The sequence below is a fragment of the Erpetoichthys calabaricus genome, chromosome 12 (assembly GCF_900747795.2).
Source record: "Erpetoichthys calabaricus chromosome 12, fErpCal1.3, whole genome shotgun sequence".
NCBI lineage: Eukaryota > Metazoa > Chordata > Cladistia > Polypteriformes > Polypteridae > Erpetoichthys > Erpetoichthys calabaricus.
In genome coordinates this window covers 124,685,637-124,708,219 of record NC_041405.2, presented here as the reverse complement: position 1 = coordinate 124,708,219, position 22,583 = coordinate 124,685,637, and the positions used below count along the sequence as shown (strand labels likewise).

At 38.0% G+C, this 22,583-nt stretch overlaps 1 protein-coding gene across 1 annotated transcript in view; it reads right to left on the bottom strand.

Annotated features, from left to right (window-relative positions):
* gabra3 (gamma-aminobutyric acid type A receptor subunit alpha3) overlaps positions 1-22,583 on the bottom strand; it is a 534,464-nt gene that overhangs the window by 466,835 nt on the left and 45,046 nt on the right. Inside the window, exon 2 of the mRNA XM_028816097.2 lies at positions 2,156-2,269. Within this exon, the coding sequence (XP_028671930.1) occupies positions 2,156-2,241 (86 nt within the window). The 5' untranslated portion in view covers positions 2,242-2,269. The remainder of the gene's footprint in view (positions 1-2,155; positions 2,270-22,583) is intronic.

The following is a 22,583-nucleotide window of genomic DNA, read 5'->3' as shown; positions in this document are numbered from 1 at the left end:
TAATCCACTGGTAGCAAGTCTGATATTCCAGAATTATTTATGTAATGATATTTTAGTGAAAAATGTGTCCATTTTGCCTGTTGTGAGCATACAACTGGATGACTTGACATGTGGATTATGTGACACGACTAAAATGAGATTTTTTCATGCATGTTTTTCTATTGTTTGCTGTTGTCCAGCATTGGTCTCCATAGATGGTATGCTATCAGCAAAATTGTTGTCGTTGTCCTTCATTAATACATGACATTAAAAATTTTCAGGCATTACTACAAACCACATGAGGTAAGTACCATATTAAAAATACATCTTTTTGCGGATAAGCATTCCTTTAGCAGAAATGTGGACTACATGGATTCAATAAAATTAAAATTGTTCACTAACTTAGCAGAAATTACAAAGAAATATTTCTATCTAAAAAAAACTAAAAGGCTTACATGCACATTTATGATAATGGTAAATGATTCTGTACAAATACATTGTTTTCTTCATCTGGGTTAGTAAGCAAGGCATTTCTGAACATAAGAAAAACTTAGTCATTCTGTCCATCTGATCATGGTGATTCTTAATTGATAGTTGGGGTATCTCCATCTACAGTACCTGGTGATTTGCCAATTTATTCCAAATTTATAATTAGTCTTTGCTATAAAGGAGAGCTTAAGCTGTCTTTACTCTTCCCCAGGTGGGATTCACTCTTTAGCAGAAACAAACCTACTTGACACATTATGTTGAAGCCTTTGAAAATTTCAGCTTTGACACCACAAAGATTTCTCTGCTAAGAAAGCAAGCAGAATGCAGGAAGAGTACCTTGGCTGTCTTAGCCAATAATGAGCATGTAACATCTTGACATAAATCAATGTTCTATGACTTTGGATGTAGCTGTCTATCTCTGATAAATCGCTGTCTTGGGTGATGACGGAGCAGATAACAATTACACAGTTAGCGGACAGGTAATCCAGGCCAATAGGGACTGTGCAGCATGGAGTGTTTTATTCTGAGTCAACATCATTATTTACCTCTGTCAGTGCTGTTATCAGCTATATGCAAAGCATGAATAAAGAGCTGTGCCCAGTCATGTGTTGGAATACGAGAAGAGAGCTATAGTGGTGTGCTCAGACATGACCTCGGGTTTATGACAAGGCAGTGTGATGCTGATGTGGCCAAACTTTGTAGCTTCAGGGCAAATAGTTATTGAGTGATAGAGCTGAAAATGACATCCTGGGTCTGCTTGATTTGGATCCAGCTGTCAATGTTTTCATCAGAATCATATGCAAATGGTTCTAGTTGGCAGAATCATCTTCCACCTCCTAACATTCAGATACCATCATCTATATTAACAATTAACTGTATTAACATACATTGAGTTCACTGAGTGCTTGAAGCCATGCCTACTGACTTTTGACTGACATGCAATGGAAGAAAAACCTGCAGTATTCAATTTGTCCCAAATTCAAAATGGTGCCAACCCGAAATTAAAAAAAAAAAAAACTCTAGACAGAAATAAGAATAACATCTACTTTGACTTTTCAGGTATGCATAAATAATTCTGAGTATACATTACTGAACAACATGGCTTTGGAACTGCATGGAGTTATTGCCATTTTATTCACAGCATCCAACTGTGAACCACTGAATTTCATGCTAAACCCTTGGAGCCTTATGTACTAAATAATGAATAACTAAATAATCAAACTGAAAACACAAATTCCTCCCACCCACAGACAATTTTCAGGTCAAGAAAACAACTGTGAAATTATGAATTTTGGATGAGCTAATCCTTTGAAAAGGCAAAAACAAATAAACAAACAAAAAAACAAATAATCAAGTGGACCTTTGCTTATTATTACATCTGAATGTTATTCATTTTTTGCCGCAACCATATCCAAAAGATAACTGTTTAGAAAGAAAGGCTTCAAAGGAGAACAACCCTTAAACAGCAACCCTTAATTCTTTAAATACAATAATTCCAACGGGCTTAGATATATGTTGGCATATGCCGCTACCATACCAGTTTTTAAAGGTACATTTTTAGGATTAAAAAACACAGCCATGTCCCAAAAATGTGTCCAATAAATACAGTATTCTTTTTTCAGAATGTATTGAAAAATTTATGCTTAATTGTCAAAACATATGCATGAGTAAAGGTGGCATCTCTTACCCTGGATGTGCGAGAAAGGCTATAACCAAAGCAAGTATCCATATTCCAGACAGAAATGATGGAAAACAGGTAATTCTTCTGGCCATGTTTCATACAGGAAATGTTTGCGAACACCTGTAAAAACACATGAGAAATAAATGATTTACAATTATTTAAAAAGCTGAGATTTTAAGTTGAAGTCATAAATTTTAAACTATGTTTAAGTTTGAGAACCAGTGTAAAATCTTTAGCTTTTGTGTTTAGATGATGAGAATTTAACACAAATGCAGTTACTATTATCCTTATACTACACAATTCAGTCATTCTTTTGCAACCAGCTACACAGCTGATGAAAAATGGGAACAAATTCGGGAATTAAGAAACTAGGATTACAGATGATATTACAGATGGGATCCTTTTTGGAGAGCAACCTCTTTGGATGATGACTAGGTAATTGTTAGCGATGTCCTGATTAGTGATGATCAGCAAATTTCACCAAAGCATTCAAGTTCGCCCTTGTTCGTCAAATTATTTACTGAAAATTAAGCCGGTTAAGGAGAACTTTTTCCCCAGTGCCCCAAAATTGGATGGGACCACCCCCCAAGAATATAATGCTGATCATTTGCATTACAGACTCTGTGGGACTTACTTAGTGGTAGAACAGTAAATAATGCACGGTCTCAAAATTTTATTTTTATGAAACATATACAGTAAAACCTTGGATTGTGAGTAACTTGGCCTGCATGTGTTTTGCAAGACGAGCTAAAATTTTTAATAAATGATGTCCTGCAATACGAGTAGTATGTATACGCTTTGTCCACCGAGCATCACGTGGGGATTGTGGGTAATCTTCTCCCATGCTCATTCTTAGTCAGCGTGCCTCACTCATATAGTCAACATCCGTATGAGCGTGTACAGTTTACTATAGCATGGTGACCACGTGTGTGTGTTGTAACGTGTGAGTCCCTGTCATGCACCCCAAAACATGAGGCTGAGTCTCAGTACTTTAGCGACACCAGCTTTATTCAGTGTGAAACAGGAACAGCACAGTTATTTATTGTAGCGGGATCTACTGCTCTCCAATACAGAGACACAATCAGGCTGGGTCGTGACCAGGTTAGTGGCTAAGTAATACTGTGCTCTTGCATTTATAATGTTCCTTGCATCACCCATCGACGGCAGGCGCTTATAGCTTGACCGCGATCTTTTCTGATTCACATTTACGGCGAACTGCTTCAGGGCTGGGAGCCTGCGGTTGCTTCGGGACACTCTTCTGCATGTCATCCCGTTGGGTGGAATCCCAAAAGAGTTTAGAAACCTTACAGTTCGTAAAGCATTTTTTTGTGTCCAAGTATAGTGATTCTTCAGGCAAAAGCAACTGTCATTGGAGAGGTTTCCTTGTTAAAGTCGCAAAAAAAGAAAAAGATTCCAGTGAGCCAACAGATAGCAGTGATTGCGTTAGTTAGAGTGAAAGTCGTCCTACACAATAACTCTCCTCCTTCTCGTCCTCCTCTCCTCTCTCTCATCTCCCTCACACCAGCCACAATTCTTTTCAAAGGTAAAGTGCAGGTTAGTTTGTTTTATGTATTTTTACTTTATATTTTGTATTAAACATCCATCCATCCATCCATTATCCAACCCGCTGAATCCAAACACAGGGTCACGGGGGTCTGCTGGAGCCAATCCCAGCCAACACAGGGCACAAGGCAGGGAACCAATCCTGGGCAGGGTGCCAACCCACCGCAGGACACACACAAACACACCCACACACTAGGGCCAATTTAGAATCCCCAATCCACCTAACCTGCATGTCTTTGGACTGTGGGAGGAAACCGGAGCGCCCGGAGGAAACCCACGCAGACACGGGGAGAACATGCAAACTCCACGCAGGGAGGACCCGGGAGGCGAACCCAGGTCCTCAGGTCTCCCAACTGCGAGGCAGCAGCGCTACCCACACGCCACCGTGCCACCCTTGTATTAAACATTTTTATATAAATATCTGTGGGTTGTGAAATGAATTATCTGAGATTCCATTATTTCTTATGGGGAAATTCGCTTTGATATACAAGTGCTTTGGACTGCAAGCTCGTTTCTGGAACGAATTATGCTCGCAAACCAAGGTTCCACTGTACAGCATATATAACAAGTTGTCTCTGCTTGTCGCCAAATGTGCAGGTCAATTTTCAAGTTCTATGTCAGAATAAGAGAAGGAGATGCATGCATAATTAGCCATGTGGAGATAAAAAATAAACAAACCTTGAAGGAGACTGACATAAAATGTCCCCCTCCACCCCATACGCTGGAGACTTTATGGAATAATAATAATAATGAAAGATTTATTACTATCTACAAGACATTTCCATCATTTTGATAGAATGAAAAAGTGCAAAGCATCAGCACAGACAGTTTGGACAGCCTTCATCACGACATCAAAAAACAGAGCGAGGCAGTGGCTTCAATCATGACCTACATTTTTTTCTCTCTTGTAACTATGATTTTGGTATTTCTGCTTTGTTTTGATAAATATGACGTCTATGACTGCATTTCTTCTTCTTTGATTTTATGGAGGCATGGTGGTGCAGTGGGCATTGCTGTTGCACAGCTTGGTCACCTTCTTGGCCATAATAATCAGTTTAGTATAGTTGTCAGACATTTCCCTAGCCCTCGGGGACACTTTAATAATGATTGCTCCATTATAATCCAGTCAAGTTCAGTTATTTCGTCCGCATTGACTTCAATTTATTTTGCAGAGTTCTCTGATACTCTCGAACACTTCCATGAATTGTCTGAACTCAAGGCAAAGCGAATACCATGGAGTGTGCTCATCACTAGTCCTGATATGTAAAACGTCTGTAAAAGTTCTGGTACGGATGTCAAACCTAATTACTTAGGAAATAACCAGATATAGTGGTACAGGAGATGTTTCTATAAAGGAAAGTATAGGTTTCCCAATATAACAGGAGATAGCAGGCTGCTACACTGCCTTTTGTTTGGTCTCTTGCTGCCTATGTTACTTAGGCTTCAGCAGGATGGCCAAACCCAGACCTATAAAATGTATTCACCCCATGGGAAGTTTTCACATTTTATTATTATAAAATAATGAATCACAGTGGATATAATTTGGTCTTTTTAGAATATCAGTGACTTGGATATTTTCTTGTCTCTATCCCCTGACACTCACATGGTCACTTGTGTTTTTTTTGTCTTCATCTGCCACCATAATTACTCACCACAAGTTGGACCTTTCAGGTAAGGAGTATTTATACTACAATCTATCACAATCAACAGGTGATCTCCTTTGAAATAATCACTTGGCTTCTAAAACCAGTTGAGACTGTGCCATATTAAAGGTGGTGAAAATTAATGGGATCCATTATTTTGTGTTTAATATTTGTAAACAACTAGACAACTTTGCTGGGATCATATTTTCACTTTGACATTAAACAGTCTTTTTCTGTTGATCTATGTCAAAAAAGCCAAATTAAATCCATTGTGATTCAATGTTGTATAACAATAAAATGTGGTAATTCCCAATGAGGAGAATATTTTTATAGGCACTGTACAAAGTGTGCAGGGATATCTGCAGTCACCAATACAATACAATACAATTTATTTTTGTATAGCCCAAAATCACACAAGAAGTGCCGCAATGGGCTTTAACAGGCCCTGCCTCTTGACAGCCCCCCAGCCTTTACTCTCTAAGAAGACAAGGAAAAACTCCCAAAAAAAACCTTGTAGGGAAAAAAATGGAAGCAACCTTGGGAAAGTCAGTTCAAAGAGAGACCCTTTTCCAGGTAGGTTGGGCGTGCAGTGGGTGTCAAAAAGAAGGGGGTCAATACAATACACAGAACAGAACAAATCCTCAATACAGTATAAACATAAAAAATGTAGAAGTACGAAGCAGAATTTAACAGTAAATGATATCACATAAGAAGATTTGGATATATTTAGAGTCCTGGAGACCTCATCCATCAAGCTGCCTCCCCCATTTGGCCATTCCATGGCTGAAACAGTGCTGGGCCAGCCAATCCGATGAAAGGACGCCTCCTTCCCATGATTCCTGTGATCCTCCATCAGGGATGAGTGGGAATGCTGAGAGGATGGCCCCAGGAGTTTTACAGGCCTGAAAATAATTCTGAGGGGACTGACTCTGAAAGGTCAAAGTTTAAAAACAGGCCACTGATCATAATGCCAATGAGCCTGTGAAGCTAGGAGAGGAGCAGTTAACAACAGCTCAGATGGCATAAGAAAGTGGGCAATTGTGGATTGGGAGAGGGTAATAAAGAGGTGTTAGTCAACGTGGTGTTAGTGAGTAAGAGGACCAGCCACCCCAGGAAGTTGGAGTTGGAGATGGAACCCATTATTGTATTTAGGGAGGCCCACAGTGTTTTTAGTTGCTTTAGTTATAACATCTTGTACTGGAGGAGAATATCTAGCACATAAGTTATTATTTTCTTATGTCTATCAGTCTACATATCTAGCTGTAAAACGCAAGGAAGCAGAACAAACCAGTTATTTTTCTACCTCCAGACTTTCACTGCTAAGAAAAACACCATCTGGGCCAGTTTTTTTATTACCTAATTATTTCCTTTCTTTCTAGTTTGTTGAAAATGCTGGACTTGGGGGTTGAGTTTGCTTGTTTCATTAGTGAATGCTACACCCCCACATTATAAAGCTACAAAGCAGCAAAACTAGGAAGTGCCTGAGATGTTTCTTTATTGAATGGCCCAGGAAGTGTGTCTTTATGCATGTATGTATATGTGTGTCAGGAGTTGCAGAGGAACACTAAAAGGGAGACTTGCAAAGGCATACTCTGTCTTCCATGTTTCATCCTGAAGATAGCAGACCAAATGATGATGTGAAGACAGCTGGCCAGAAAAACTCGAGTGTAACTATAAGTTTTTAGGCCATCTGAAACTATTTATCTAGAAATATCAGGTTGTATTGCTTTGTAAAAAACACTTATGATACTCTGCTTCCTTATAATTTGGGCATACTATCAATGACACATAATTGAATGTGTAACTAAACTCCTGCCTGTTCTTCTACTCTGTCTAATTAAACGGTGTCATTGCTGAACTATAGTACCTGACAGCGTGTTAAGACTATGGGATTTGAGGCGTTCTGGTAAAGTCTATATAATGAAGAGTATAAAAGGGGGGAAAAATAGGGTCACCTAGATCTCTAATACTGCAAAACACACTTTATATTGTCACTTCTGTTGTATTACCAACCCCTTTGTAATTTTTTTTCTTTTTAATAAAGAACTGTTCATTTTTTTTTAATCTCCTTAGTCATTACTGGGTTTGATGTCCGCTAAAAGAAGCAACACCTACAAGCCACAAGATACAGGACACTTGTCTAAAAATTAAACCCTTAATAACATGCATAGGTTTGAGTATATTGCCAGAGGAGTAACAGATTCATAATAACTGCTGCTTCTGAACTAATAATGAATGTAGCTAGTCCTGTAGGTGATATTATGACGATTGTGGATCTAGAGGACTTTTCTAATGCAAGTTCAAGTAACAATCATATGTACAATGAATTTCTCTCTTGTATGTATGAATAATATAAAACATGTGACCACTCAATCCAGACCTAATCTTCTTCTGTTTCTCACAGCTTCTATATTTAGTAAGATGTGTACATAAAATATACAGCATGGTACTCTTGCTCTTTAGATGGAGGTTGTGAGTTAGAGGAACTATGCTGGGTTAAGGACACCAAGAAGCAGAGTTGAATGGCAGGCTTTAATTACATGGGTAGCTGCAGTCCCTTTGAATAAGATATTAGCCGTTGTCACACAACCTAAGGAGAATACATGAGGCTGGAGCTGGGAGTTGGAAGCCAAGAGACATTTGACATTGTGTTGATTATCTCCCCCACGGCTTACTCTGAGAAGCACTGAATTGGCCCTCACGGAGGGACAAGAAGTAACTGAAAGGAATTGGGTAATAGCAAAATTAACGCTTTTACTTTTTGTAATGTAGTCACTTAATTTTAATCAATGTCTGATTAAGTTCAAGTTTTTTATCAAGTCTCAATTAAAAGAAAAAAAGAAAAATAATGTCTGACTTGAGTTCAAAACATTTTTTGTACTACATTTGTTATAGCAATTATTAATTAACTAAATATATTTGTCCTTAGGTACTACTGAGAAAAAAATCAACAAAAACATAAAATGAATTCAGGATCGAAATGAGTATAATGCGTAAAATCATATTTGTTACCAAAGCGGAGGTTTGTTATTTCACGGCATTCAAGAGAATGACACATATAAAGGAAAGCTGAGATAAACACAAGCATAAGGCAGTGACATTAGTGTTTCAAAACTGCAAAAAATTAAAATAAGTAAGGAAATAGTGTCAAGGATGTGTTTAGTCACAAGAGAGAGAAATAACTTCATAGACAGACAGTGATTTCTAAGCTTCACAATGTAGAATACCCTCTGCCTTGGCCGGACCATGTGGCTTTGTAGGCGTATTTGGCTCATAACTTGAAAAACATTGGAATGATATCAAGTACTTCTGAGCTGAAGAAGCAGTGATAGCTCGAAGTGTGTGAAAAACACTTCTTTACATTATGTGAAAAAATTCACAGCTTCTGTTGGCACCTGCATTTTAACCAGGCTTTCATGTTGGGATGCATAAATCTGTTTGAATCATAATGTGAACTTTAATGAGAAAATATAGTTTCTATATCTTTTCATTTTACTTAGGACATGTTTGTTGTTGCGAATTTTTGGAAGACACTTTTTTGATGGGGCCTGGCCTTCAGAATTGCACAATGCTGTTGAGAAAGGTTTGCTTCCATGGACAGTTATTCTACACACTGCAAAGAATAATAAAGGAGAACTTTAAGTTAAGGGGAAACCACAAAATCTTTTCTTTAAGGATAAATAAGTAACCCGTTTGGCGAAATGTCCTTTTCTTTCTATAAAAAAAATAAAAAGTATACAGTTTAAACTATATATATAGATTGATAGGTAGATAGATACAAGAAGAAAAATATAAACTATAAATTGCTAATAATTAATTGTAGAACCCTCTGACTAATTTCTGATGACCACAAAATGCACAGTCTTCTGCCATATACCACTCATCACACAACTTCAGTTGAGTCTCGGAAACCTTCTGTAAATGACCACGAAATGTTGTTTGAATTGCATGAGATAACAAGAAGTATCACCCGCTACAGTGCAATTTACATACTGACCTGGAATAACAGACAGACAGCTACGAGGGAGGTGACAAGTTGATATAATGGATAGCTGATACATTAAAACATTAAAAATTGTGATAAGCGTAGGCCATTCAGCCCAACAGGCTCATTGATCCTGTTCACCTAGATTTTCTAAAATAACATCAAGTTGAGATTTAAAGGTCTCTTAAGACCTAATCTAAACCACTCTGCTCTACCACTCTCCATATGTCTATGGTTCCTTGCGTGAAAAAAAACTTTGTAACGTTTGTGCTAAATTTTCCCTTAACAATCTTCCAACAGTGTCCCTGTGTTCTTTTTCATTTTTAAACCAACAACTGGGATCCTCTGTACAAATTCCTTTCGTAATAACACTTATATCATGTGCCCTCTTAATCTCTGTTTGCTTAAACTGAAAAGGCCCAAGTCCTTGTTTCCTTACAGCTCTTGCCTCTTAGACCTAATCAGCCTAATTGATCTTTTTTGGATTTTTTTTTTTTTGGATTATGGAGCCCAAAACTGAACAAAACTCTCGGTGAAGCATCACTAGTGTGTTGTTAAACATAAACATAAGATCCCTTGACTTATACTCCACACATCCTACTATATGACTTAATGTCCTATTAGCTGTCTATGCACTCTCTGGTTATACAGTAGATAGTGAGGTGTTCACTATGACTCCTAGGTCCTTCTCTTTAAGGGTACTTTCAAGCTTCAAAGCTCCCATAGTGTATTCAAATTTAACCTTTTACTTCCCACGTGTAATACTTTGTATTAACTTACATTTAATTTTATCTTCCACACATCTGCCCAAGTCTGTGTGCTATCCAAATCCCATTGCAATAATTTGGCTGATTCTACTTTTTATACCCTTACATCTAGTTTGGATACATGAAAAACAATAATGCTTTAAACAAGTTCTGTTCTTTAAGCACTGTTGATAAAGAAACATAAAAGTCAGAAAAAGACTGCTATGGTTATGCTAAGTACCCATGGATTATTGTGAGTGAAAAGGACCAGGAAATAATGTAATCTACATTATCTGAGAATCAAAGTCAAAAAGAATAGCTATGATCAAAATATCAGGGGACAAAATGAGAATGTGTGATCAGAGCAATAGAGCAAACACAATATTTTAGGTCAAAATGTTGCAAGGGCCAACAACAACAACAACATTGTATTTATATAGTACATTTTCATACAAATAATGCAGCTCAAAGTGCTTTACATGATGAAGAAAGAGAAAAAAGACAAAATAAATAAGAATTAAAATAAGGGAACATTAATTAACATAGAATAAAAGTAAGGTCTGATGGCCAGTGAGGACAGAAAAAACAAAAAAACTCCAGCTGGTGAAAAAAATAAAATCTGCAGGGGTTCTGAGGCCACGAGACCGCCCAGCTACCTCTAGGCATTCTACCTAAGATAAATCCAAATTTATGACATGGCCAAAATCAGACATGGGCCCCTACTGAAATTGAGGTACTACAGAGATAAACAGATTTTGTATCCACCGAGGGATAACTTCAACTGTGAATGTCGCCATATACTATACAGTATATGCACCACATCCCATGATGTCACAGGCATGAATGACACAGAAACATGATCGATCAAACATGTTGTGTGTACTGTATATATATATATACGGTATATATATATATAGTCACACACATGTGATTAGGAGGAAGCTGACTGGACCAAGTGGAGGTAATTATTCACCAGGCCAGGGGGTGGCGGGATGCGCTTAACCTAATCTCTGCAGGCCAAATACAGGAAAACCTGCCTGATTTAACAACAACGTCACTTCCAGTTCTGGCACCAAGAAAGATGTCATCTTTCTCCATCTTCTCCACCACCAGATCGGTTCAGTCTGGAACTCAACCCATTCACATCACTGCTTATTTCAAACCCTTTTTGCAGCCAGGGACAATATACAGGTGGCTGTCCCAAAATTTCCAGTGTGTTGAAACTCATTCTTTTACAGTATATAATCACATACAGTAAATGTATGATGTAATTAATTATGATTAATCACACCAAACATTAAAACATGTAATTATAAATTTAATACATAAATCATGAAGTAGATACACATTCAATTACACATTTAATGTAGATTCAACACAAACAAATTTAAGTACAACCTGAATTTTAATGCCTTCCTAAAATGCAAGTTGAAAAGAAGGCAAAAAGGCACTGCTAATGACTGATTTAACTGAAAGAATAAACATCTCTTAAATGGGCATACAGTACATTAAAACTTGTGTTAAAACTCTATAAATACTATCCTCAATTGTTCATTACCATCAACAAACTTGATAACTACAGTATACTCTACACAAGTGTTTTTCAAATGCTGCGCCATTAAATAACAATGTAATACCCCTCTATTCTGACCTGAGAAAGACACGCTACTCAGGTTGTCAAAACCTGTCTGAGGAGGGTGGGACTACCTGGAGAAGCCGATATAATAGCAGCTCTCTGATTACCTTAAGTTTTATTGCACTCAGACTCATCTAACCCCTCTATACTTTATTCGATACTCTATTCCACTTCAGTGTTGCAGCCTAGAAGCACGCTGCTCTTTCACTGTTGCTCCCCTCTATTCACTTGTTGAGCTCTGTGCTTTGTGCGTACACCACACAGATCCTTTTTGTCCGCACCTGTGCCACAGCACTCTGTCCGCTCCTGCACTCCATCACCAAAGTTAAGCAAAAGCGCCTCCGTTCCAGCACCTTCCACACTCAAACCCATATTTCCTTCCACCCTTTTACCAGGACTGATCCTCTTGCTCAAATGTTTCATTTGTTTAATGCACAGTGGCTTCTGAAAGCACAGTGCTTAGTAGCTGCCCAACCACATGGCCCTCTACATCACTAGCCTGATCATTATGGTATTATTGTTTCGTAATGGAAAACAAACAAAAAAAAAACATGAAAATGCCGCTCTAACCAAAGCACTGCCTGAAGTGTTTGCCTCGTTGCCAGTCCAGAATGCAACAATATTTTTTAACAGTTAAAACAGGCCACATTAATCGTAAAAATTAATGCATTCATTTTCCCAGGCATAATATATAACTGAAATTGCAAAACTAATAAGAGTGTTAATTTCTATATGCATAAAACCCTAAAGTAACTCAGAAATACACATATAAAAACATGAATATTACAGAGACATGTGAGAAACAGAGAAAGAGGCTAGGAGCTTGATCTAAGCTGAACATCAAGATTGAGATAAAATAAGTGGAACCTGCCTAAACAAATACTCTCATAGACAGACAGACAGACAGACAGACAGACAGACAGACAGACAGACAGACAGACAGACAGACAGATAGATAGATAGATAGATAGATAGATAGATAGATAGATAGATAGATAGATAGATAGATAGATAGATAGATAGATAGATAGATAGATAGATAGATAGATAGATAGATAGATAGATAGATACCTGGGGGCACCAGAAGAATCTCCTTTAGGGGTTTTGTAGTTAGTCTGGCTAGAAGTGACCTTGGAAGTAAACCGGGTATTGGGCATAAAAGAGACGTTTGCTCAGAGGAACTTAGAATTGGTGGAGAGTTGACGAGTGTTAATCTGGCAGGAGGAGGAAATGCAAGAAAAGAGGTGCAAGAAAGAAGGAAGATAGGAGATGTAGACAAGGGAAGGTGTGGAAGGTCTTCTTATTTTGCCTTAGTCTCTTATTTGTTGAATGTTTGCCACGAAAGTCCTGTACCACTCTTTGTTATTGCCTTTAGTTGTAATAAAACCCTTTCTGTCCCTTATGTTTTAATTTGCATACTGCAGGAACACCCCCTCCATTGGCATCCATAGACAGGTAGATGGATAGATGCACCTTAGTTAAAGAATCCACACAAACTAACTTCAGTAACAAATAACCAAACTTTGATGCTCACCTTAATGACCATCACTCACAAATGATGCCTCTGCCCATTTTTTCCACAACAATAAATGCAAAGGTCTAAACTAGAGGTCTATAAAAGTGTAGTATAAAGTGTTTCTTTACATTAAAAATCTGCACTTGAAAGAGTGAAGCTACAGTAGTTTGCATGGTAGATAGATTTTGCTCTGCTATGTAATAATGATACATGATTATAATTGTATATGTTCATTCATTTTTTAACTAAACTGTTTGTTCCAATGATACGCCAAAGCAGAAACCAGTTCTGGGTGAGGAATCAGTCCATCAGCAGGGTATCTATGCACAACAGAAATATAAACTTAACAACATATTTCAATGTAATTTTAAATCATCATTACCAATATAGTTAGAAGTGTTGGAACTCATAAGATTCAGAGATTCTTCAACATTTTGCAAGAATAATGGTACCATTACACACAATCACACACCACATCAAACAATCCAAACAACAGCCAGGCCCAGGCCATTCTATCTGCTGCAATAAGTTGGCAGACAACAAACAGAACCATTAACGGCTTACAGTGACAATACAAAAGTGGTTGAAAGCAGGCAAATCAAAGTCTCATTTCCATACATCACCCCTTCCTGCACAGAAATCATTCTTTGCCTTTTGGTTCATTGAAATTACTTAATATACATATTTTTATCCATGGTGGAAGCTTCAGCTATTGGACATGTGAGTAATGGACATGTTTCTAATCACGAAAATGTAACCATTAGTGAAGTGGACAGCACATAACAATTTCCGTAGTGTGGGAATCTGTGCATATTGGAAATCGTGGTTACTCTATATAACTTCTACAAGTGCATATCAAAAAAGAGAACAATTGCTAAATGAAGATCTTTTGAAATCTAAGCCCACCTTGTAGCCTGTGTTTACAAAACAGTCAAAGAGTTTGCCATTTGATTTCAATACCTTTTTCGAAAGGGGACTGTCCTTTGTTATAAGGCTAATAAATTAACAACAATTAGCAAGTTATCGCTACATGTAACACATTATTACATTTTTTTAACTTTCACATATGTAGTGACATGCCACAATTGGAGAAGATATTAAGAGAAAAGGCCCATCCATTACAAAATCAATTATGTTGACAGAAGTCAGTAGGAATAATAAATGTATAACTACAATCATTCAAATATCAGGATATACATTTACAATTATAAAATGGTGTAAATTCACATATACATCCATTTGCTGAACTTGCTTGGTACAATACGAGGTCACTGGGCCACAGTCTTTAATGGCCATGTGGGGTGTAAGGCAGAAACCAGCCATGGACATCAGTCTGACTTGGGCAAACTATCTGTTGTGCGTTTAAAATTTAAAGCACATTGGGATGGTGTAGCAAAATAGGAGTGAGAGTTTCTCCCAACAAGCAGTTACATTTAAAGCATTTACTTCTAACAATCACTGTCCTCAAATAATATATTTTAAACTTTAAGCTATTCATATTACCATATGAACACAAAATAAATCGCGAGAAAGTGAACACAAAATAAATCGCGAGAAAGTGACTACAAAGTTTGTTTTTCACTTTAACTGAAGTTCAGGCACAAGACTCATAATAAGCTACTCTATCAATGGGAAGGCAACACAAGTGATACAACTGATTGTCTCCTGATCTCAACAGTTTTTCTGTATCATGATGCAATTTCAGGAACTTTAAATTTTATTTTGTATTTTACAACTAGTTGCAGCCTGCAAAACTGCAGGGAGTCCCAATTTAAAAAATTCATATTTTTCAGCTCATCGACAAACGGTAATGAGTGTTAAAGATCTAACTTGATAAATGCCTCTTTTGAAATTGCCAGACTCTAGAAGTAGTTTCAAAAGAAAAAAAGCTAAGCTTTAAGACATACAATATTAAATCTATACAGAAAACTGCCTATACGTTTATTTTCATCAACCTTTTCTTCTTCAGTCTCGCCAGACTAATGCTAGATCTGCTGATAAAGCACATGCTGAAAACTCATTTCTGTCTTTTGTGACACTCATGAGTGTGCACCAGAGGCTCTTGCAAAATAAACTTTTAGCCATTCCATTTCAAAATGAACACCTGGCTGGCTGCCATTTCTTCCCAGAATGTTTTTTTCTTATATTTCTTCTCAAACAACATGCGATTTCAGTAACTAAAATAAAAAAAAAATAAAATGTATGATGCATCTCCAAGTGCACCACTTCATCACCACCTCATATTCTGAAAGGTAACACAAACACTTAAACTCTTGGCTCAGGGTCACAGACTCTCTGATCCAGAGGTTACAATGAGATACATTTTCTGATAAGCCTTATAGGTATCTTGCAATTGTGCTTTCTAGGTGTCCTTGAATATGTTACATTCACAAAGTATTGTAGCTCTCATTCATAACGTGTAAGACTCATTATTGGGTATCAGCACAAAAACCGTTAGAAGTAATGTAACATTTTAATTGATAAAACTCAGAAAAGCTGGTATTTCTTTGAATGCTTTTGTTTTGTAAATTAACATAAATGTAAGGGTTTCCTATTTTCTTAAAGGTTAATTTCAATTAAATTTATTTTTAATTGAAATGCAGCCAGGATAGACTTTAGCCCCAGTGACTTCATATTGGACAAAGTATGTTCTGCAAGTATAACAAATTAGATGAACTTTACTAATCCCATGGAGAAATGCAGAAGTACAGCCTTCCCTGGCCCTTTATGTACAGCACCACTGTGTTGTCAGACCAGTCCAGTTTATTGCTTACGTGAAGCCCCAAATACTTATATCTTTGCACCATCCTCCTCTGGATGGTGATTGGTTTCAGAGGCTTCTTGGAACACCAAAAGTCCACCACTAGGCTCTTTTGTCTTGTTGATGTTGAGTTGCAAGTTGTTGTCCCTGCACCACAAGACAAACTCCTCTACAACATTCCTGTACTCTGACTGTCTCCATAATGCAGCCTATGATGAACAAGTCATCTGAAAATTTATATAGATGGCAAGAACTTGTATTTCACTGGACGTCTGTTGTGTAGAGGGTAAAGGGAAGGGTGACAGGACAGTTCCCTGAGGTGCTCCAGTATTACACACCACCATTTTTGGACAAACACTGTCCCTCAGCCTCACAACTGCTATCTACAAGTCAGGTAGTCCGTGATCCAGGAGATTGTGGGAGCATCAAGATTCAAAGTCTGCAGCTCTTTCGTCAGTCGATGAGGAAGAATGGTGTTAAAAACATTGGAAAATTCAAAGAACATTATCCTGACTCTGGTGCCAACTTTGTCCAAGTAGGAGTGGGCTCTGTGGAGCATGTAGATCAGAACATCCTCCACACCTATTTGTGTCTGATATGCAAAATGCAGAGAAACCAGGGGTCGTAGCAGTTTTAGGACACGCCTCTCAAAGGTCTTCATGATGTATAAAGCAAAAGCGACTGGTCCGGAGTTCTTGGATATATAAATTGTGGACACCAGGAGCGTACAACTCCCCAAACCCCTGACGCAACAGACACATGTTTATTATACGTGAGGAATTCTTTTTCTCGATCCCCATAGAAGCACATTACAGTACACAAGCACAATAACTACCCAGGCCTTTCTTCTTCTTTTTCTTCTTCCTTTCGCTTCTCTCTTTCATCGCCCCCACTCCTCCTCCAGCAAACTTTATCCACCTCCTCCCAACTCTGGCTCCCCAAATGGAGTGAGGCGGCCCCTTTTATAGAGCACCTAAAAAATGTTGCAGGTCTTCTATAATCTCCTTCCAGCTGCACTTCGGGTGTAGCAGCAGCCCTACAGAGGAGGATTCAAACACTCTCCATGCGGCCCCTGTTGGTGGCCATGGGCCCAGTAGGGTTGAGCTTCCATGCTCCAAACCAGTGGCACTGTAACAAGCCAGAAAGGTTGCCCTCTGTTGTCCCTGGAGGGGTATTGTGCCGTACAAGATCCTTCCCCCTGTCCTTCTGTTACAAAGGTGTCCCAGCAAGGTAGGAGTCCCGGCTGTCCGTTGCAGGATGTGAATAATTAATTATCATAAATATAAAATCTGTAATTTGAATGATTAAAGGTATACCTAAATAAAAAAATATTTTTATTTTTAACTTTACCCCTTGTGGTTAATTGCAATGGCCAAGAAAACATTTTAATTTCATGTTTTCATGGAGAATGGAGATAGCAAACTTTCTGATAGAATGGTGATCAACACTGGACAATAGCAAACAATACAGAAAATACCCTTGAAATCATCTGATATCACTCATGTTGCATAATCCAAACTGTTAAAATAAATCAGAGTGATACATGCCGAGGAAACTAATTCAAGCAGGAATGAGTTTTTGAATTGACGACTTGCCTCTCCCCCTCATTCACTCGTTAAGAGTCCTGCACTTCATTCTAATACTCGTTACTATGTGAATGCGCTTCCTCCACATGTAATGCTTTGATTTTGCCGAAGTATTTACGTAACCATATTTTACCAAAAGAATGAATGTGTTTTGCCCATTGTGCATATACAACTAAATGACTTGACCTATGTGACACGAGAGACGTGAAATTTTTCAAGGATGTTTTTTGATAATGTTTGCTGTGATCTAGCATTGGTCTACATAGAAGCCCATTCTATGAGAAAGTTTGTAATTTCTGTTCTTCATGAAAACATGAGGTTAAGCATTTTTCTAGGTCATGACTATAAACTACATGGTGTATGTAATATATAAAAAATATTATTTTTGGATGAAGTTTTCTTTTAAAACATACTACTATGTAACAGTCCAGCACATTGCTCATTGATTATAAATATTTGGCTAAAATATAACATTCTCACACCTGTTTAATCCAATTCACTGCCATGGGCAACACAAACAGAAAATATTACTGTAATTTAATCATTTTATATAGACAGACACGATACCATTCTTAAACCTGAGAGTAGGTGAACGTTTGCTCACTGGAATAGTTTTATATGTCATATCTCATATATTTTCAACGTGATTAGTACTAAACAATAATTTTATTGAGTCTATGGACTGGTGAAGTCACAACCTTGGAAGACACATATATAAATTATACTACCAAATATTCTGAATTGGATGGAGTAATTCTTAATTTATAATGTGGTCAAATAAATATTCATAATGTGATTATTATGAGTATGAGCCTTCTGCTACCTTTACATGGATAAAAACAAAGGGAACACAGATAGGGGTTTTGCCTACATTAGCAAGTATAATATATTATATCTGTTTCATCCTTAAGCTGCTAATGAGAAGGAAAATGGTGACTCTGACCTGTCTTAGCTCAACAGGACATATTCAAACCACACTCATGCTCAGAAGGAATGACTGTATAAAGAAATAAAATTACTGTAAGCAGTCATGCAACAATAATTTTTTTTTATTATTTTCATTATGGAAATTAAACAGGGATTTATCCAGCATGAGACTCATTCCCTTTATCTTTCTTGTCTTAATTATTACATTGTGTAGGAATGCACAGTTGTTCTTAGAAATGTCACTGTACCAAGCCTCACATGACATATTTCTGTCAGATGTACTCTTCACTTTGTTCTTGTGACCTGACCTACATAGGGAACTGTTTGAATGCGCTGTAATTAGTTTCCTTCCGGTCACTTAATCAGTCTAGTTTTCTGAGCTGCATGCTAAGCTGGAATGAGAGAGCAGTCACTTACATGAGCCACATTTCAATATGATCAAGTGCTGTAATGTTGACAGCATGACAGCAGAGTCAAGGCCGTAAAGAACAACATATATCAACCTTAAGAAGACATCAGCGATCATGATCATATGGTACTGTGGATGATTCATTTGATTAAAAAATGAACCGCAGTGCTGACAGGGGAACAACGCTCATTTACATTTCTATCTAAAGCCTAGGAATTCTACTGCTCCAGGTGACTGGGCTCAAATCCTGGTTGTGTCAGTTACTGTGTACAGTTTGTATGTTGTTCTTGTATTTCATATTTGCATCTGTGTTCTTTTGTTTCCTGGTCTCATTTTAAATATTTTTTTTTGAATTCTCATTTCTAAATAGACCCGATCTAAATGAGTGTGGCTTTGTTGGTGATGATACCTTGTGATGGTGTAGGACCCATGCAAGGTTTGTTCCAGCATTCTACCTGCATTCTTGGGACAACATTAGATATTAAAGTAAGTGGGTTAAGAGTATAGCAGTTTTAAGGAGGTAGGTTAGGTTCTCCACTAGGCTAAATGTTTTTGTGCCAGAGATGACAAGTTGGTGGCACAGGACAGGGCAAATACAGTCAAGTGTTGGAAATAGTAAGACAGCTACAGCATCTAATTTATTGCATCTCAGCCAGTGGTAAAGTAGGTGCTGGAGGAAGGAGGCGGCATTCCTTCTCATTGTGAATGGGATCATGAAAATAAATCCTCTGAAGTAGCCAATGTAGTGGAGAGTATGTGTTTCAAACAGCATCCAACAATATTTCTTAAGAATATAGCAGACAGAAACCCAATTGAACACTTTAAGAATATGACAAGTTACTGGTGGACTGTGAAAAGGCCAGTGCATAACCTTTAACCCTATATGTGGCAGAAGAGGTATTCTGAATGAGACTGGTGGCTCGCTGATACCCCAGAGGAAGAAGTGGCATGGAGTCTACAAGTGATATTGAAAGGTTAGCTCTTAACAATAGGTTTGGGTTGAGGAGTCCTGATGATTCCTGGACTTTGCATTCTCACTCCTGATGTACAGTATGAAGGAACTGTTAACCTTGGCCAAAAAAATAACTATCACAAATGCTCCCCACCAGTGGAAGATGATGTTGGGTGAACATTCACTGGGAAGGACAAGAGAAAGAAAGACATGAGTGAGAGAGACAGAGAAGAAGTGCTTTGTTTTATACCAAGAGATGAGATAGTGGATTAGCCAATTTGCTTGGCCAAGAAGCAAGTTAATTTAGGAGAAGCTGGGCCAGGACCTGGCTTGGGGCTTCATATGTTCTTACTAGGCCTTTGACTATACATATTATCCATATACAATACAAGATTCATAATACAATCCCATAATACACAGCATCCTTGGAACAATGAACAAAAAATAAATAATGTATAAATGAAAAATATCTATTCTTTTTGAAAAAAATGAAAAGGATATTCTTTAAAAATGAAAACCCACTAAATAAATAACAAAAATGTATAAATTCTTTGCCACTTCAGCTAGACAACTTCCCAAAAAATTTCATTGAGTTTTGCAACTGTGAAATTGAATGCGAAATGAAACTCATCTGTTCCGCTCATCCTGCACAGTTCTCTAAATACCTTGGCAGTTTCAAACTCTGAGTCGCTTTGGATAAAAGTGTCTGCTAAGCAAATAAATGTAAATCTAAATGTTAACTAAACATGCATGATGCAGACTTAAAAGGTATTGAATGTGTGGCTCACATCTTAATAACATTCTAGAAATTAATCAGATTTTACAATATGACCATATATGCACCTTACATTATTTGAAAAATCAGGAAAACAAACTCCAATATAATCCATCCATCCATTTTCCAACCCGCTGAATCCGAACACAGGGTCACGGGGGTCTGCTGGAGCCAGTCCCAGCCAACACAGGGCACAAGGCAGGAACCAATCCCGGGCAGGGTGCCAACCCACCGCAGAACTCCAATATAATGAATTATGTAAATGGACATAATTCCAGGGCGGCACGGTGGCGCAGTGGGTAGCGCTGCTGCCTCGCAGTTGAGAGACCTGGGGACCTGGGTTCGCTTCCCGGGCCCTCCCTGCTTGGAGTTTGCATGTTCTCCCCGTGTCTGTGTGGGTTTCCTCCGAGCGCTCCGGTTTCCTCCCACAGTCCAAAGACATGCTGGTTAGGTAGATTGGCGATTCTAAATTGGCCCGTGGGTGTGTTTGTGTGTGTCCTGCGGTGGGTTGGCACCCTGCCTGGGATTGGTTCCTGCCTTGTGCCCTGTGTTGGCTGGGATTGGCTCCAGCAGACCCCTGTGACCCTGTGTTCGGATTCAGCGGGTTGGAAAATGGATGGATGGATGGACATAATTCCATTGATTCTCAGAAGCCTGAGGTGCAGCTAAACAGTGCTAACTGCGTTATATGAAATTTGAAATTTTTAAAGTGAAAATATTTCTCTAAATTGTAAAAGGTACTTCTACAAGGTAGAGTAGGTGAATGTAATTCTTAAGGTTCACACTTTTATTTTTTTGGATTATTATTTTGTAATGTTAAAACAATACCGTTCCCTGAAATGTCATCTTGACCAAACTGCCACCTAAGAAAATGGCCTTGTTGCCTCACCACATGCACCGGCCCAGAAATGGGATTTTTTTTTTCATTTTGTTTATTTGATATTTTGTTTTCCCACTTTGTTCTTACTTTTATGGGGTTTTTTTGTGAATAAAACAGATTTATTTGTTCACTTTTGATTCCCTGTCCTTATTCCAAACACGGACAGTTGCTAGAGGAATATGCTTCCAGTTACAGCAGTAATTCTGTGCTCTTTCCATAAATGTAGCATGTTTAAATTTTTTTTAATTAAAAATGTAGAGAAAAGCCAAGCAAAAAAAATTGTTTGTATCCACTGCTCCCGTTAAATTAAAAATATTTTATCAATCTGCTTTAAATCTAATTTACTGAATATTTTACAGTTTTTTTGTTTTGACTTCCTTGGGCCATGTTCTAATAAATCAGCCATCAGCATTCCATACTCAAATATCTAGACTTCCGTAAATGAAGTACTCAGTTTAAATACTTAGGAATAACTATTATAAGAAATTCAAACAGACGTGCCTCTACAGAGACCTAAGGAAGAAAACGGCATGGCACTTCCAACATTTTTTCACTGTTACTGGTGTCACGCATGCACGCTTGGGGATCATCTTCCTGGCTCTCCTAAGGTAAGTGGTACCACTCCAGGACGAGATGGGGGTACTGATGCTAATTGTATCTTCCCATTTACCTGCAGTTCTGAGAAGTTGTTTCTGGAGGACACCTAACCCATGGCACCCAGAACAAGCTCCGCCCCTTCCAGGTGGACACCATAAAACTTCAAGAGCCCCAGAAGGTCGTGTCTCATTATGACACAGCAATCACAGAGGACAGAGCTCCAGTGTGACTACATCCTTTGATTTGGACCGGAAAATCTTATTTTTGTGGGCTGCTGTAGGCGATATTTACATTGCACCCTTATACATCCTTTGTTTGTCAAGCTTGGTAATAAAAGGGGTTACCAAGTTGGTGCCCTAATCATCCTTCCTAAAAATTTGTGGTCTTTCTACTCAGTCACACTAGGCTTCAAATATACTCACACTGAAACTTTGGAAGTGGGCAGAAGTCAATGAAAC